Source organism: Loxodonta africana, chromosome 7, assembly GCF_030014295.1.
Source record: "Loxodonta africana isolate mLoxAfr1 chromosome 7, mLoxAfr1.hap2, whole genome shotgun sequence".
Lineage (NCBI taxonomy): Eukaryota > Metazoa > Chordata > Mammalia > Proboscidea > Elephantidae > Loxodonta > Loxodonta africana.
This window is the reverse complement of record NC_087348.1, coordinates 32,223,862-32,239,250: the sequence shown is the minus strand read 5'-3', so window position 1 is coordinate 32,239,250 and position 15,389 is coordinate 32,223,862. Positions and strand designations below refer to the sequence as shown.

Below are 15,389 nucleotides of genomic sequence, written 5' to 3'. Positions count from 1 at the left end.
GAAGCTGGTTGATGTGAGTGTCAGAACAGGAGATAGCAAGGAGTGGAGGGATATCACAAAAGACGTGTCTAATTTCATTGGATGCACAGAAGGAGAGGCTAAAAGTTGCCACTGTGTGTAAAGTAGCATGTGAAACACCACAAACATAAGAAGCAATGATGAGTGGCACATAGACTCTGGATGACAAGTTAACTGAATACAGAAGTGGGTTATAGATCGCTCCGTAGCAACCACATGCCATTGCCGCCAAGAGAAATGATTCTGTGGTCCCAAAAGTGATAAAGACCAGCATCTGTGTTGCATATCCAAGGAATGAATGGTTTTATTTTCTGCCAGGAAATTGACCAACATTTCTGGTGTGATAACTGAAGAATAGCAGGCATCCAAGAATGATAATGCACTCAGAAAATAGTACATGGGATTGTGGAGTCGGGAATTTACCATGACTAATAAAACCAGTCCCAAATTTCCCACCAGAGTAAAAATATAGATTGCAAGAAATAGTAAAAAGATATAGACTTCCAGCTCAAAGTTATCTGTAAAACCCCACAATATAAACATGGTGACTTCAGTGGTGTTCTTCAACCGAATTCTGTGTGCATCCAGTCCTGATGGCAACACTGACATTTTAGTTGATATTTATGGGTCCTAAAGCAGTTGGACTCTCGGCGTGGTACAGATGATAAATGTACTTGCTGCTAACTCAAAGTTTGGTGGTTCAATTCCATCCAGAGGCACGTCAGAAGAAAGGACTGATAATCTACTACCAAAAATCAGTCTTGAAAATCCTATGGAGCACAGTTCTACTCTGACACCCTCAAGATTGCTTTGAGTTGGAAAGGACTAGATGACAACTCATAAATGCAATATCCTGGGAAACAGAGTGCATTCAGTTCCATCTTCATGTTTGTTTCTTAGAAGGACGTGAAAATATCCTAGACAGTGATGGAAGAGGCAGTGATTGGTTGGGCCCATCTGGATGTAATTTCCTGTTTAAATAAAATAAATAAATGGCTTCATACATTTGTTGGCTGAGCTTCTCATGTTAACAGCAAACAAGCAAACAAACAAAACTGCTAATTTATGTGGTTCTCAAATTGCCATATTTTAAAATTGACAAGGAAGAATGAGTAGAGGGATTTTTAAATCCAAACACTTTTTCCATGTAAGTAAACCCTAGAGTACTCAAATTAGCTACAGTGTTTATGAATGCCTTTCCTTAACACCCACTAGGATAAAATGAGAGCAACACCATGTATCTCACAATATTGGATTAAATTTAAATGAGAAAAAACTTATTAAAATTATTTAATTTTAAAATGTTCTCATATGACTAGAAAATCGATGAAGTTAGACTAACCTTTCAAGTTGTCTTAACAGGCACCTTTTTCTATGTAAATCCATAAAGTTCATATACAACTTTGAGAACACACATGCATATATCTTATAATATTTTAATTGTGTTTGAATGGTTATAATAGTAGTTAATAAAGTCATGAAATAATAGATAAATATATATTCATATATTTTGGGGACATCACAAAAATACATTTATATTTCAAAAATCCCCTATCCTCTTTCTCTCTCTCTCTCTCCCTCTGCACTTTTCCCATCTTTCTCTTTCAAGAATCCATGGAACACAAACAAAATATTTACTGGTGAGAGACGGGAATAAAATAGAAATCAGGTAGAATGGAAGAAGCACAGTGAAGGGAAATTAAAAATATGCAACCAAATTTTGAAAAAAAAAAATGCCAGTAGGTTGTCTGCTAAAGAAATTCATTGCAAAATCAACTGCAAAATATAGCTTGACTAACAGAAACAGAAGAAATGTCAGCTAGCCTGTGATTCTAACCATCACTTCACTGATGGCTCTGACACAAGACAGCAATGGTGGAAAGTTAAGAGCACTGTATTTAGACTCAAAAACTTTTACTAAAATCTCAGAAATAGCACCCAGTGCCAGTGTCAGCTGGGAAAATAAAGCCATCCTTCTTCCTTCCCAGTGCCAGTGTCAGCTGGGAAAATAAAGCCATCCTTCTTCCTTCCTGTATGAAAGAATGGGTAAGTTCAACAAAATGATTGAGATATATGCTGATAAACTACATGAACATGGTACTCATGCAGAGTGCTTATTCGTGAAACATATTAATATAATTTTTTAATTTAATTGTTTTTATTATATATAAAAAGCACATACTACTTAAATAAGCCTTCCACATTTTATCTAAAAAAAAAAAAAAATAGGGAATTCTAAAATTAATTTTTTTTTGTCAAACCTTTGAGAAATGAATGAATCCCAAACCAGAATCTGAAGTGTTTTTGTTATACTTGTTTGTTATATGACCTAAGTAGGTATTAAAATATCAATTTATTGACATTAAGCTCAATAAATCCTAATATTCTATGATGTAAAAAACCAAAAAAAAAAAAAAAAAAACTTTTGCCATCAAGTAGATTCCGACCCACAGTAACCCTATAGGACAAAGTACAACTGTCCCACAGAGCTTCCAAGGAGTGGCTGGTGGATTCAAACTGCTAAACGTTTGGTTAACTGCCGTAGTACTTAACCACTGTGTCATCAGGACTCCATATTTTGTAATCTGTAAAGGATTGTAAAAATGTGTTTCCATCACTGCGTTCTGCCTTTGGGCTTGTCAGTGAAATAATAGTGTCTTTTGCTTAAATTCTCTGGATACTGTTTGTGATTTAATTTTGGGACACCCGTGATGGCCTGATCTTGTCTGTAGAGCAAGAAAGTGATTTAAGAATGAAAGTATGGTTTATACCAAGTCAGGTTCTACTAGAGTAATTATCTACTTCACTATAGGGAACGGAGACTCGACAGAGGAAAAAGTATGAGTTTTATCTACTTCCCCCCAAACTTCTTCAGAGAGGCATTTCCGTTAGCTAATCTTTTAAGAAGTCAGAACTGTTGGTGTTTAAGTCAAAGTCCATGGGTGGTGCAAAAGGTTGAGACACTAGGCTGCTAACCAAAATTTTGGAGATTAGAATCCACTCGGAGGGACCTCAGAAGAAAGACCAACCATCTACTTCTGAAAAATCAGCTACTGAAAACCTTACAGAGCACAGTTCTACTCTCACACACATAGCGTTGCCATGAGTCAGAGTCAACAAGATGACAAATGGTCGGTTGTATTTATGACTAGCTGATTTCACTCAAAGAGGCTGTAGTGGCAAGGAACACAAAAACATAGATTCTGAATTTTTTTTAAACAAAACATGTTCCAACTGGAAGACTAAAAAAAATCAGTTCCTCAACTCTCTCAGAGTCGCAAAGTCAGAAAACATAAAGTACCAGATGTCAGTGAGAAAAACACTACAAACACTAGGCTTGAGAAGAAAGAAAGCTATGACAGCAGCTACCACGTATTATTAAGTGGGTTCAAGGGGTTAGGAATTTTGTGTACATTCTGTACATAATCCACATAGCACCCTGAAAACTAAATAGTTTAGCATTCTTTTACAGATGAGAGAAAGAACTGAGGTCCAGCTGGATATAAAACTTGACCAAGGTCACACAGATAGTTACTAGCTGTCTTAGTCATCTAGTGCTGCTATAACAGAAATACCACAGGTAGATGGCTTTAACGAAGAGAAATTTATTTCCTCATGGTAAAGTAGGGTAAAAGTCCGAATTCAGGGCAATGGCTCCAAGGGTAGGCTTTCTGTCTCTGTCGGCTCTGGAGGAAGGTCTTTGTCCTCAATCTTCCCCTGGTCTAGGAGTTTTTCAAGCCAGGGACCCTGGGGGTCCAAAGGATGCACTCTGCTCCCAATACTGCTCTCTTGGTGGTATGAGATCCCCAAATCTCTGCTTGCTTTGCCTCTTATGTCTTGTAAGGCAAAATGTGGTGCAGACCATACCCCAGGGAAACTCTCTTTACATTGGATCAAGGATGTGACCTGAGCAAGAGTGTTACATCCCACCCTAATCCTTTTAACCACAGTCAGGGATTATGATTTATAACACACAGGAAAATCACAAAATGGATGACAACCACACATGGCCTAACCAAGTAGACACACATTTTGGGGGGACACAAATCAAACCATTACACTAGCAAAGCAAGGATTCATCCCAGATTTCTTTGATTCCACAATCTAAACTATTTCTGCTTGATCGTATTGTAATTCCATTGTGCCATGTTATTATTCTGGAGCCACCAGCCTCTAGAAATAATGTAAAATAACATCCTCACATATTTGAGTTATTGTTTAAAGGCATCCAGCTTAAATAGGCCATGAAATTATTAAACTATATATACACATAAATATATATATATTGAAAATGGCTTGTAGAGAAAAATAAGTTTTAAAATAATTTATGTCCCTCAGTGAGAGAATATATATGTATATGTGTACGTGTGTGTGTGTATATATATATATATATACACATATATATATATCTCATACCAAAGTAGCATATAACCAAATGCTGGTCAAAAGCTAATTTTCTCTCTCTTTAATAATTTCTCTGATTTTTAAATTTGTTGTTTTTAGGTGCCATTGAGTGGGTTCTGACTCATAGTGACCTGCTGTGCAACAGAACGGAAAACTACCCAGTCCTGCACCGTTCTCACAATCTCTTTTTTTTTTTTTTAAAGAAAATACAGCCTTAATTCTACTACTCCTATTCTGATTATCATCCATAAAGCAAATTTCTGATTTAAACCTCTATTGACCTAAATATGTAGGGAGTCCTTTCTGTTTTCTTTGCTATGTTCTTGGGAAACATTCAATTTTTAACACAAGTCTGAATTAACCAGAATCACCTAAAACAAATTTACTTTTAAAACTAGGCATTTACTCTAGTTGGAGATTAAAGGTTCAATCTTCTAAAATATTTTGTAAGTGATAAAATTTTTTCCTCTTACCTGTGGAACTGAACTTCTAACTCAATTAAAGTATGCCGTGATTGTGTTTGGATTTTTATACCAGTTTCTTGAGCTCTTCTTTTAGTCCATAGGGGATTAACCAAGGAGAGAGAATGCTAACTCTCTTTGGACATAAAAATTAGAAGCTATTTTTTTTTTTTCCTGCAATAACAAGAGAATGGCTCTGTAACAACGAAATACTTCATAAAAATGATTAAATGAATTGCTTGGGCCTCTGGAAAACTGATCCCTTAGCAGAAAAGTTTATGGCATAGGACTGGAAAATAAATCCAGTGACACAAGACATAGCCTTAGCTCCGATGCTAATCAACTATGTGTCATTGGTTAATAAATTAAACTTCCTGTAATCCAGTTTCTTCCTTCTTGGGAATATAGTCTGCTTAATTCTCTCAAAATCTTGTAAGCCTATGTATTATTAAATAATACGAAAGCATAACATATGTCAGACTTTGTTCAATACAAATAATTTCTCATCTGAATTATATGTGGGGCAGTTCTACTCTGTCCTATAGGGGCGCTATGAGTCGGAATCGATTCGACGGCACTGGGTTTTCTGGGTTAGATTTTTTGTTCTATAAGTGATACATATAAGCTCAGCGAAAGCTTAATACAAGAGATAAAACATTAATACACATGTTTATACAATAAACAAATGGATAGAAAGCTATAAAATGAGAGACAAGGTTTTATACAAGTAGCTGTTAATATTCTAAGTGGTAGAATGTTAGAATATCAGATATTGGCCAGAATGAAAGGTCAAATTTTTGAGATGTGTAGGGTCTTTTCTTGTCTTTGAAATCTCAGATACTAATCTATAGATCAGAAGCAATGTTGTGCGGAATCTAGTCATGGTGGGTTTAGGGATTCTGTACTTCCACGGATAGTGTTTTTGGCAGAAGTACTGTGTATAGGAAAAGCAAACCCATATTCAAACTATGTATCTAGTCCAGTAAGGAAAACACTGTCTTTTCCATGATGGGAGCTGTCCAATGTAATCAATAGGCCATCAGGTAGCTAGCTGGCTGAGTGGGATGGCATCATTTGGATACTCAATGTTGGTTTCTGCTGCTTGTAGATTGTCCTCTCAACAGTAGCCCTAGGCAGTTTGACTATGGTGTGTGAAAGTTCTTGTCACTGAACTCGTGTATTACCTCCATGACTGCAGCCATGAACACTCTGTCCATGAGCCCATTGGGAAATGACAGGAGTGGCTGGGGAAAGAAGCTGAATGGTATCCACAGAACAGGTCATACTATTAACTTCACTACTAAAACCCTCCTTTCCTGAGGTCACTCAGTGGTGAGTATTCACAGGGAACAAAAATATCTTCACATTTTTTTGCCAATTCAGAAGAGATACCCACATTTCTCTTCCCTAGATATCTTTTTTTACCAATTTTCCAATTATGTTCCTTCCAAAACCCTGATCATGCAACCAAATCATTGGCCACATATCAATCGCAACACTGTCCATTTTTTTTTATAAGCAAAAAAAAAAAAAAACCCTGGTTCCTATAAGTGGTGAATATTTCTGTGTTTGTATTAAAAATCAATAACCCTGACTTTAAAAACAGCTAAAACATAAATTAATCTTCTCTTCAGAGTAGGAGTTACTTTCACAGAGTAAACAGTGGCAAGAGGATAGCATGAGAGAGGCTTTGCGGGTACTGAGTCCCATAGATCTATAGGTCTTATCTTCCTAAGTGATACTTTGCACTTTAGAAAGTATATGTTGCTGTAACCGTCCTTTCTGAAACCTCCGTCTTGTAGAATGCCCCCTCCCTTATTTGAAACTTTCCTTCCCAGTCTCCCTGCTCAACTTAAATTCTCCTCTCAGGCATTTTTCCTCCCAGTGAAGCCTTGTCTTTCTGGAAGAAAGTGCGTAATGCTTATTTCTGAGATCTTCAATGACCCAGAGCACCATCTGAGTCTCCCAAGATCCTCTTGTGATTCTTTGCTGTGGGTTTAGGTGAGGAGAGAGGAGTAGTCATCAACCTGCAAGTGGAAGCCAGAAGGTTTTTCCCATTTTTCCTGGTTGATATTGCTGAGATTCCCATACAGCAAATTGCTCTCTCCTTTCCGAGGCTGGTTATGAAGTTTGCAGGGTTAATACTAGGTCTTGTTAATACTTCTCTTTGCCATTTACACTGTGCCTGCTGCCATGGGAGCCTTGATGCCTTAAAATACTTATGCTGGGGTTAATGGAGGTCTTTTGTGGTTTAATTTTGTCAAAATCATCCTTTTTGTTCTTTCACTTTCCTCTTTGCTTGTGCTTGTTTGCTGTTTGTAGGAGACTTTTTAAGGAAGTGCTTTAGGGGAGATTCTGAGTTAACTAATAACAAATTTCTTTAATTACCTTCTGCTTACAAAAATTTATTTTTAGTATTTTAATTTTTTTGGCTCTTTCATAATAAAGAGTTTACTGAAATGCCAGAAGCTCTATTTCTATGCACCCTTTAAATGTGAAAATTGACAAGAATTCTCAACGTCATGTTGCATCACTTCATTCAGATTTTGTTTCCTGTGTCACCTCATCATAGAGGTTCATACCACACCCTCTGTAAAATATATCTGATCCCCTCAATGCCTTACTTTATCCCTTGTCTTGGCTTTGCTTCTCTTCATAGTGGTTATTACGTCTGCTATTGTTTACTTGTTGTTTCCTTGCCACATAGTAATGTCTCAAAAAGACTTTTGAATAAACACATGAAAGGTTATTCAAGTTATGCCAGACTTCAAGTTTCACAAGATCTGTTGCTCTCAACCTGGCTTCCCATTAGAAGCATCTGGAAAACTGTAGAAAATTAGACATGCTATTGGTCCTTGCTTGTCTATCAATGTTACACTTTTTTTAGGTCCTACTCATGGGCACATGTGAGTATGCGTGTGCATACGAGCATGGGTTTAGTGTGTGCTTGAATGTGTGTGTGATACAATAATGAAAGAAATTATGAGTTTTTAATAAGAAATTTCTTTAATTTCCTTCTGCTTCCTTTTTCTTGGATTCATCTTTTTTATAGTATTTTTTGTTTTGTTTTGTTTTGTTTTGTTTACTCTTTCACTATAAAGGATTTACACAAATGTCGTAATCTCTATTGTCTGTGCTATTACTATTTCATCTGAGAAAACTACAGATTAGAATTTGTCATCCAGGATTCACAAAATACATGACTTAGAAGGTACTCCAGGTCATTAAACATTTGATACCTTCTTCAATAGCAGTGTTTTTGTTTGTTTGTTTGCTTTCTCTATAAAGCTAGACATTGTTGTGCATTTCTTATCACTTGACTGAGACGCCTTTAAAGAAACTCAAAATCTATGCCTTGTTTACTTCAAACATTTTAATTTCAGCAATGTAGAAATATCATGAATATGGATGTCTATAAACCCTTGCGCTATATTCTGGAATTGATATATCACAGTTTTACTTATTATACTTTACTATATTTACTGGTTTTTTGCAATATAAAATGGGTTGTATTGCCAGTATGAGGGTCTCAGAGAAGCTAAGTGCTCACCCAGCATCAGAGCTATGATATAAGATTATGTCTAATATCTGACAATTTATTATCTAATGTTAAAACATAATTTTCCCCTAAGCCATCATTTTAAATCAGACTCCAAAAAACTTTATTTAGTCAACAAAAGTCAAGATTTGGTATATTACTCAAGAACTATTTACTTCCTTATCATTGAGTAAATCATTAAGTTGGTATTTTGAGCCAAAAGATAATTGGGGAATATTCCCCTCTGGGAATCTCCTATGGGTTTCATTAACAGCTGAGTAAGTGAATATAAAAGATCTAAATAAAACATGTTCATGATATATCTAAACCTGCACTTGCTATTCTTCAGGTAAGAGAACATTTCAGATCATTTGCAGAATATTTAAGAGACATAACCTAGACTATCCAGGTAGACTAGGCTGTGAAGTCCCCAGTATTAAAAACTTTATTTCTTCCCTATTCCATTGGTGATTATTATATATCTGTCAAAATCTGATTTTTTTCAGATTTCTACCCAATAATTTAAAACCCGTACTTCCTAGAAAAGAACAGAGAAAATATGAAAGATATGCTTATAGAGGTAAATAATAGACTCCAAATTGAATGTACACTTTAATTTTCCTGATGGAAGAAAGCCATACACTTCATATAAGAACAATGAGAAGAAAGGTCTAAATTTAATATGTCAATAGAAAACAAAAATATTTGAACTATTCATCTGCCTGCAGGTTGTATTTGGATATAAATAATGAGGGGGAAATAAATAATTGACATTTATTTTACTAGCTTTTACAACTAGATGTCACATCAGATTATTACTTTATAATATTTCTCTGTTATTGATTATTTGAAAGATACCCAAACACTACAATGGTGTTTGGTTTTATTTATCATGGGGGGAAGGGACAGTTGCAGAATTAAGCCATCATGTAATAGGAGGCAGTATAGAACCAAAACCAAATCCATTGCCAGTGAGTAAATTTGGACTCACAGTGACCCTTTATGACAGAGTAGAATTGCCCGATAGGGTTTCAAAAGAGTGGCTGGTGGATTCTAACTGATGACTTTTGGTTAGCAGCCAAAGTCTATAACCACTTCCGCAATAGGGTTCCAAGAGGCAGTAGAAAAGGATGGAAGATATGTACACTTTGGGATCAGGGAGAGCTGGGGTTGAATCTTGGTTCTGGTACTTATAAGTTGTGAAGATTGCTATAAATACATCAAAAAGTATTGTGCAGAAAATTTCTTTCTCATACTAAGTGCTCAACAAAACAAATGATAGCTGTTATTATTTCTTTCCTTTGCATTATAAGTGTTTCAATGTTGGGCCCAAGATATCTAGAGTTATCTTCTTTATCTTAAAATGATATTTATGGAAGTGACTTTACATTAATTTCTTAAAATTGAGCCTATTAAATTCGTCAATAATCATAATCACTTTCTCTTTACGACTTTGACCCCTTTCCAAATGTGCTAACATAGACAGTCATACTCAGTATAACTTTTCTTTTGACATATAGCAGAAAAGCTAGTTTCCAGAGAAATTTAACTCAACTGCTTAATATTTCTTCTTTTTTTTTTTTTAACATTTTCTTTATAGAAAGCTAAATTAAGACCACTGTTACATGATGAATCTAGTTGTTGTAACCTGTGTAACTTTTATTCTTACCACTGGATCACACAATTCACAAAACTCCTACTCTCTAAAAAATAAGCTTATGTTATGTTTATGAAATCTTATTAACAGAAATTATACCATTTTTTCATATGCAAAGGCTGAAGAATATGATTAAATCCACCTTTAGAGGACTTTTTCATCATAATATGATTCATTTGGTTTGATCTTGACAAAATAATGTTTGAGTGCATGTTAGTATTACGTGTACTTAATTCTCGGAGTGCATACATTTTTCAATGTTTTCATTAAAATGTGAATTTTGTGACCCAAATTTAATTTTTAAAATAAATACATCTGATGACAAAATTTCAATTATATTTATCTGTTTCATTTATAACCCAAAATTGAAATATTTAAAGAAAATTGCATGCGTGTGTGTTTGTGTGTGTAGACACACCCAAATTGTATCTGAATAGGTTGGTTATTAAACTTTTTTTGCCAGTTTAAAGAAGACTAAACTTCAGAGAGAAAATCTAACATCACACACATTTTCTAATCACCAAACTGAGTGATGAGCAGGTATTTTCAGATTCTAAATCCTGTGTTATTTACCTTGTACTATTGTGAATTCAGGCACACTGTTGAACTGACGTCAGGGGTTGTATTAGAAATCACCTTTTTCCTCAGGCTCGTAATAATATTTTTAAAAACATAATGCATTGATTTTATTCATCATTCATCAGTGTTTGTATTTGATATCTATTGACTATTTTTATCTTATTTACATAAATATTTTTGCCTCCTTATCCCTTTATTAATACTTATGTTCACCTCTACCCCCATATATGAGATTTCTCAAACTAAGAAATGTATTTAGGAATTTCTCAATTAGGTAGTGAAAGAGTTTTTTAATAAAATGACATATTTATAAACATTTTATGGTGCTATAGTCACCGATACATATTAGGATAATCAAAATAAATGGGTTAGGTCTTCTAATATGCTTTGTCTTAAATTTTTACTTCCAGGAAAGAGAATTCAATCTAAAATATATTGTCGTTGCTGTCAAATTACTTAAGTATTTTTTTTTTCCTCTAACTTTGTTCTTTACAAAATTCCTAAGGAAACATTTTCTCTAAATACTGGCAATTTTCCTAGGTAATTCTGACATTATTTTTTCAAGGATATTGTAGATATTTGGATTTTTTCTCCTTTAATCACTCTAATCTAAATGGTTCTATCTCTTATTGAGAGATCCTTATCAATGTATTAAAACTGGAGCTAGACTTAGATTATAAATTTAAATATTTTATAGGTTATAATTTGTAGCAGATTATGTATCCATAAAACTGATTCAAAATTCCTAATCAATAAATTACAGTAATTTAAGATGAAGTTTGGAGAGAATATCTAAAAACAAAAATTATAATAAAATATTTTTTTAATTTTTAATATATATCCTCCAACCAGATAACTCTTTGACTCTTATTTGTTTAGCCACGGGGTTATCTAGAAAATAGATAATTATTTTTAATACCTAGATAATAGTTACTTAGCTATTATTTCACTGAGTCCACAATCATCAACACATAAACAGGTGTAAAACCTTGAAAGAAATTGTCTTGGAAGAAAATACTTTGAAATCATGAGTGTCATGATTTCTTCTTGTGTTTTTTTTTTTTTTTTTAACTCTTCATTAATTTCTTTCATTTTCATCATAAATATTAGAGGGAGTAGAATAGGGGTACTGACTCTATACTCATTGTCTTATTGTCTTAGGAGTCACTGCTGGGAAATCACACACGGCTGAAAAATCAATGTGAACACAGAGTTGGCATTTGTTTGAGTCACAAAATTGTGCGCTCCTGTCATAGAAATACAAACTATAACTTCATGAATATTTTTGTTTCATGAAGTATCAACATGAAAAATGACACAGAAGTCACCACATTTGTATTGAAGGGCTTCACAGACAATCGTGAATTTCAGGTCGTCTTATTTTTTCTATTTCTAGCAATCTACCTCTTTACTCTGATAGGAAATTTAGGACAGGTTGTATTGGTCATTGTGGACTCCCAGCTCCACAATCCCATGTACTATTTTCTAAGTGTGTTATCTTTCTTGGATGCCTGCTATTCCTCAGTAATTACCCCAAATATGTTAGTGGGTTTGATGTCAAAGAATAAAGATATTTCATTCCTTGGATGTGCAACACAAATGTTTTTCAGTGTTATTTTTGGGACTACAGAATGCTTTCTCTTGGCAGCAATGGCTTATGATCTCTATGTAGCAATCTACAACCCACTTCTCTATTCAGTTAATATGTCACCCAGAGTCTGTGTGTCACTCATCACTTCTTCATATGTTGGTGGTATTTCACATGCTACTTTACACACAGTAGCAACTTTTAGCCTCTCCTTCTGTGCATCCAATGAAATCAGACATGTCTTTTGTGATATCCCTCCACTGCTTGCTATCTCCTGTTCTGATACTCACATCAACCAGCTTCTACTCTTCTACGTTGTGGGTTTTATTGAGATATTCACCATCCTGATTGTCCTGATCTCCTACGGTTTCATTTTGTTAGCCATTCTGAGAATGCGATCTGCTGAAGGAAGGCGAAAAGTCTTTTCCACTTGTGGCTCTCACCTAACTGGAGTGTCAGTTTTTCATGGAACAATCCTTTTCATGTACGTCAGACCAAGTTCCAGCTATACTCTGGATCATGACATGATAATGCCAATATTTTACAGTGTTATGATACCCATGCTGAATCCCATTATCTACAGTTTGAGGAACAAAGATGTAAAAGAAGCAATAAAGAAAGTGTTTGGGAGAAATTGGCTTATCAATAAAGTATGTTTTTAGCACTAAATATGAAAAGAAAAATCAGGAGTCATGGCATATGCCTCCATGTGAAGAAGATATGACAAAGATGGAATTTTTATTTCAGTTGATTAGTGTCTTTTTATTCTTCTTCATAATTTTGAAATAAAAATCATAGCGAACCCTCATCCTAGGCTATTTTATCACATACAGAAAAACTATGCCATCAATTTGCTTCTATGTTCATACTGCTTTACATGTACACGTGCAGGTGTGCATGGGTATATATACATATATATGTATATGTATATACACACACGTATGGGTATAAATTCTTGTTTTAAAGTATTGTATATTTTTTCTCTTGCTTATAAATATCTATTGGGAAATGGAAAAAAAATATACTTATTTAGCATGTTGTCATTGTCGTTAGTTGCCTTTGAGTCAGATCCCACTCATAGCGACTACATGTGCAACAGAATGAAACATTGCCTGGTTGTGCATCATCCTCACAATTGGTGCTATGCTTGAACCCATTGTTGCAGCCCCTGTGTTAATCCACCTTGTTGAGAGTCTGCCTCTTTTTCACTGACCCTCTACTAAGCATAATGTCCTTCTTCAGGAACTGATCCCTCCTAATAACGTGTTCTAAGTATGTCAGTCAAAGACCATTCATGCTGGTCATAATGACCTAGGATGGTTACGAGGACATCTGCAACCCCTGGCTTTACATGGTTGGGGTATCTCCACAGATCTGTCTTCAGCTTGTTGTTGTTGTTGTTAGATGCCATCAAGACTTATAGCAACAATATGTGCAAGAAATGCTAACCCTCTACTTTACCAAGCATGGTGTCTTTTTCCAGGGACTGATCCTCCTGATAACATGTCCAAAACTTGTGAGACATAGCCCCACCAAACTTGCTTTAAGGAGCATTCTGGTTGTACTTTCGCACGACAGATTTGCCCATTCTTTTAGCAATTCATGGCATACTCAATATTTTTTGCTAACAGCACAATTCAAAGATGTCAATTCTTCTATCTTCCTACTTCATCGTGCATGTTTTGCACGCATACGAGGCTATAGAAAACACGATGACTTGCATCAGGTGCACCTTAGTCTTCGAGGTGACATCTTTGTTTTTTTAACACTTTAAAGAGGTCTTTGGCAGCAGATTTGCCCAGTGCAATGGGTCTTTTGATGTCTTCATGAGTGTTGATTGTGAATCCAAGTAAAATGAAATCCTTGACAACTTCAATCTTTTCTCCATTTATCATGGTATTGCTTATTGGTCCAGTGGTGAGAATTTTTGTTTTCTTTATGTTGAAGTGCAATCCATACTGAAGGCTGTGGTCTTTCAATTTCATCAGTAAATGCTTAAAGTTCTCTTCACTTTCAGCAAGTAAGGCTATGTCATCTGCATAATGTAGGTTGCTAATGAATCTTCCTCCTGTCCTGATGCTGTGTTTTTCTTCTTATAGTCCAGGTTCTCAGATTATTTAATCAGCATACAGACTGAATAAGAATGATGAAAAGGTACAACCTCGAAGCACACCTTTCCTGACTTTAAACCATGCCCCTTGTTCTGCCTAAATGATTGCCTCTTATTCTATGCAGATTCCTCATGAGCACAATTAAGGCTTCTGGAATTCCTCTTCTTTGCAAAGTAATCCATAATTTGTTATGATCCACTCAGTTGAAGGACTTTGCATACTCAATAAAACACAGGTAAACATCTGTCTGGTATTCTCTGCTTTTAGCCCGGGTCCATCTGACATGAGCAATGATATCCCTGGTTCCATCTCCACATCTGAATGCAGCTAGAATTTCTGGCATTTCCCTATCGATGTGCTACTGCAGCTGCTTTTGAATGATCTTCACCAAGGTTTTGCTTGAGTTTTATATTAATGATAATGTTCGATAATTTCCACATTTGTTGGGATCACCTTTCTTTAAAATAGGCATAAAAATGGATCTCTTCCAATCGGTTGGCCAGGTAGCTGTCTTCCAAATTTCTCGTCATAGAAGAGTGAGCACGCCCAGAGCTGCTTCTGTTTGTTGAAACATCAATTGGTATTCCATCATTCCCTGATGCCTTGTTTTTTGCCAATTACATCAGTGCAGCTAGGACCTCTTCCTTCAGTACCATCAGTTCTTGATCATATGCTACCTCCTGAAATGGTTGAACATTGACCACTTGTATTTGGTACAGTGACTCTGCATATTCCTTCCATCTGCTTTTGATGCTTACTGCATCGTGTAATATTTTCTCTGTAGAACCTTTCAATATTGCAACTCAAGGCTTGAATTTTTTTTCTTCAGTTATTTCAACTTGACAAATGCCAAGCATATTCTTTTTTTTGTTGTTTCCTAACTTCAGGTATTTGCACATATCATAATAATTCTTTACTCTTCTGGAGACAGCCTTTGAAATCTTTTGTTCAGCTCTTTTACGTCATCATTTCTTCCATTTTCTTTAGCTACTAGAAGCTCAAGTTTCCACCTGTGCTTCTCACATGATGGCGG

General features: G+C 35.3%; 1 protein-coding gene across 1 annotated transcript; it reads left to right on the top strand.

The window, feature by feature from the left end:
* Window positions 1-11,828: 11,828 nt before the first annotated feature.
* On the top strand, window positions 11,829-15,297 carry LOC135231932 (olfactory receptor 5T2-like). Its single transcript, XM_064289151.1, has one exon. The coding sequence runs from the start codon at window positions 11,963-11,965 to the stop codon at window positions 12,905-12,907; it is 945 nt and encodes a 314-aa protein (XP_064145221.1). The 5' UTR covers window positions 11,829-11,962; the 3' UTR covers window positions 12,908-15,297.
* The last annotated feature ends 92 nt before the right edge of the window (window positions 15,298-15,389 follow it).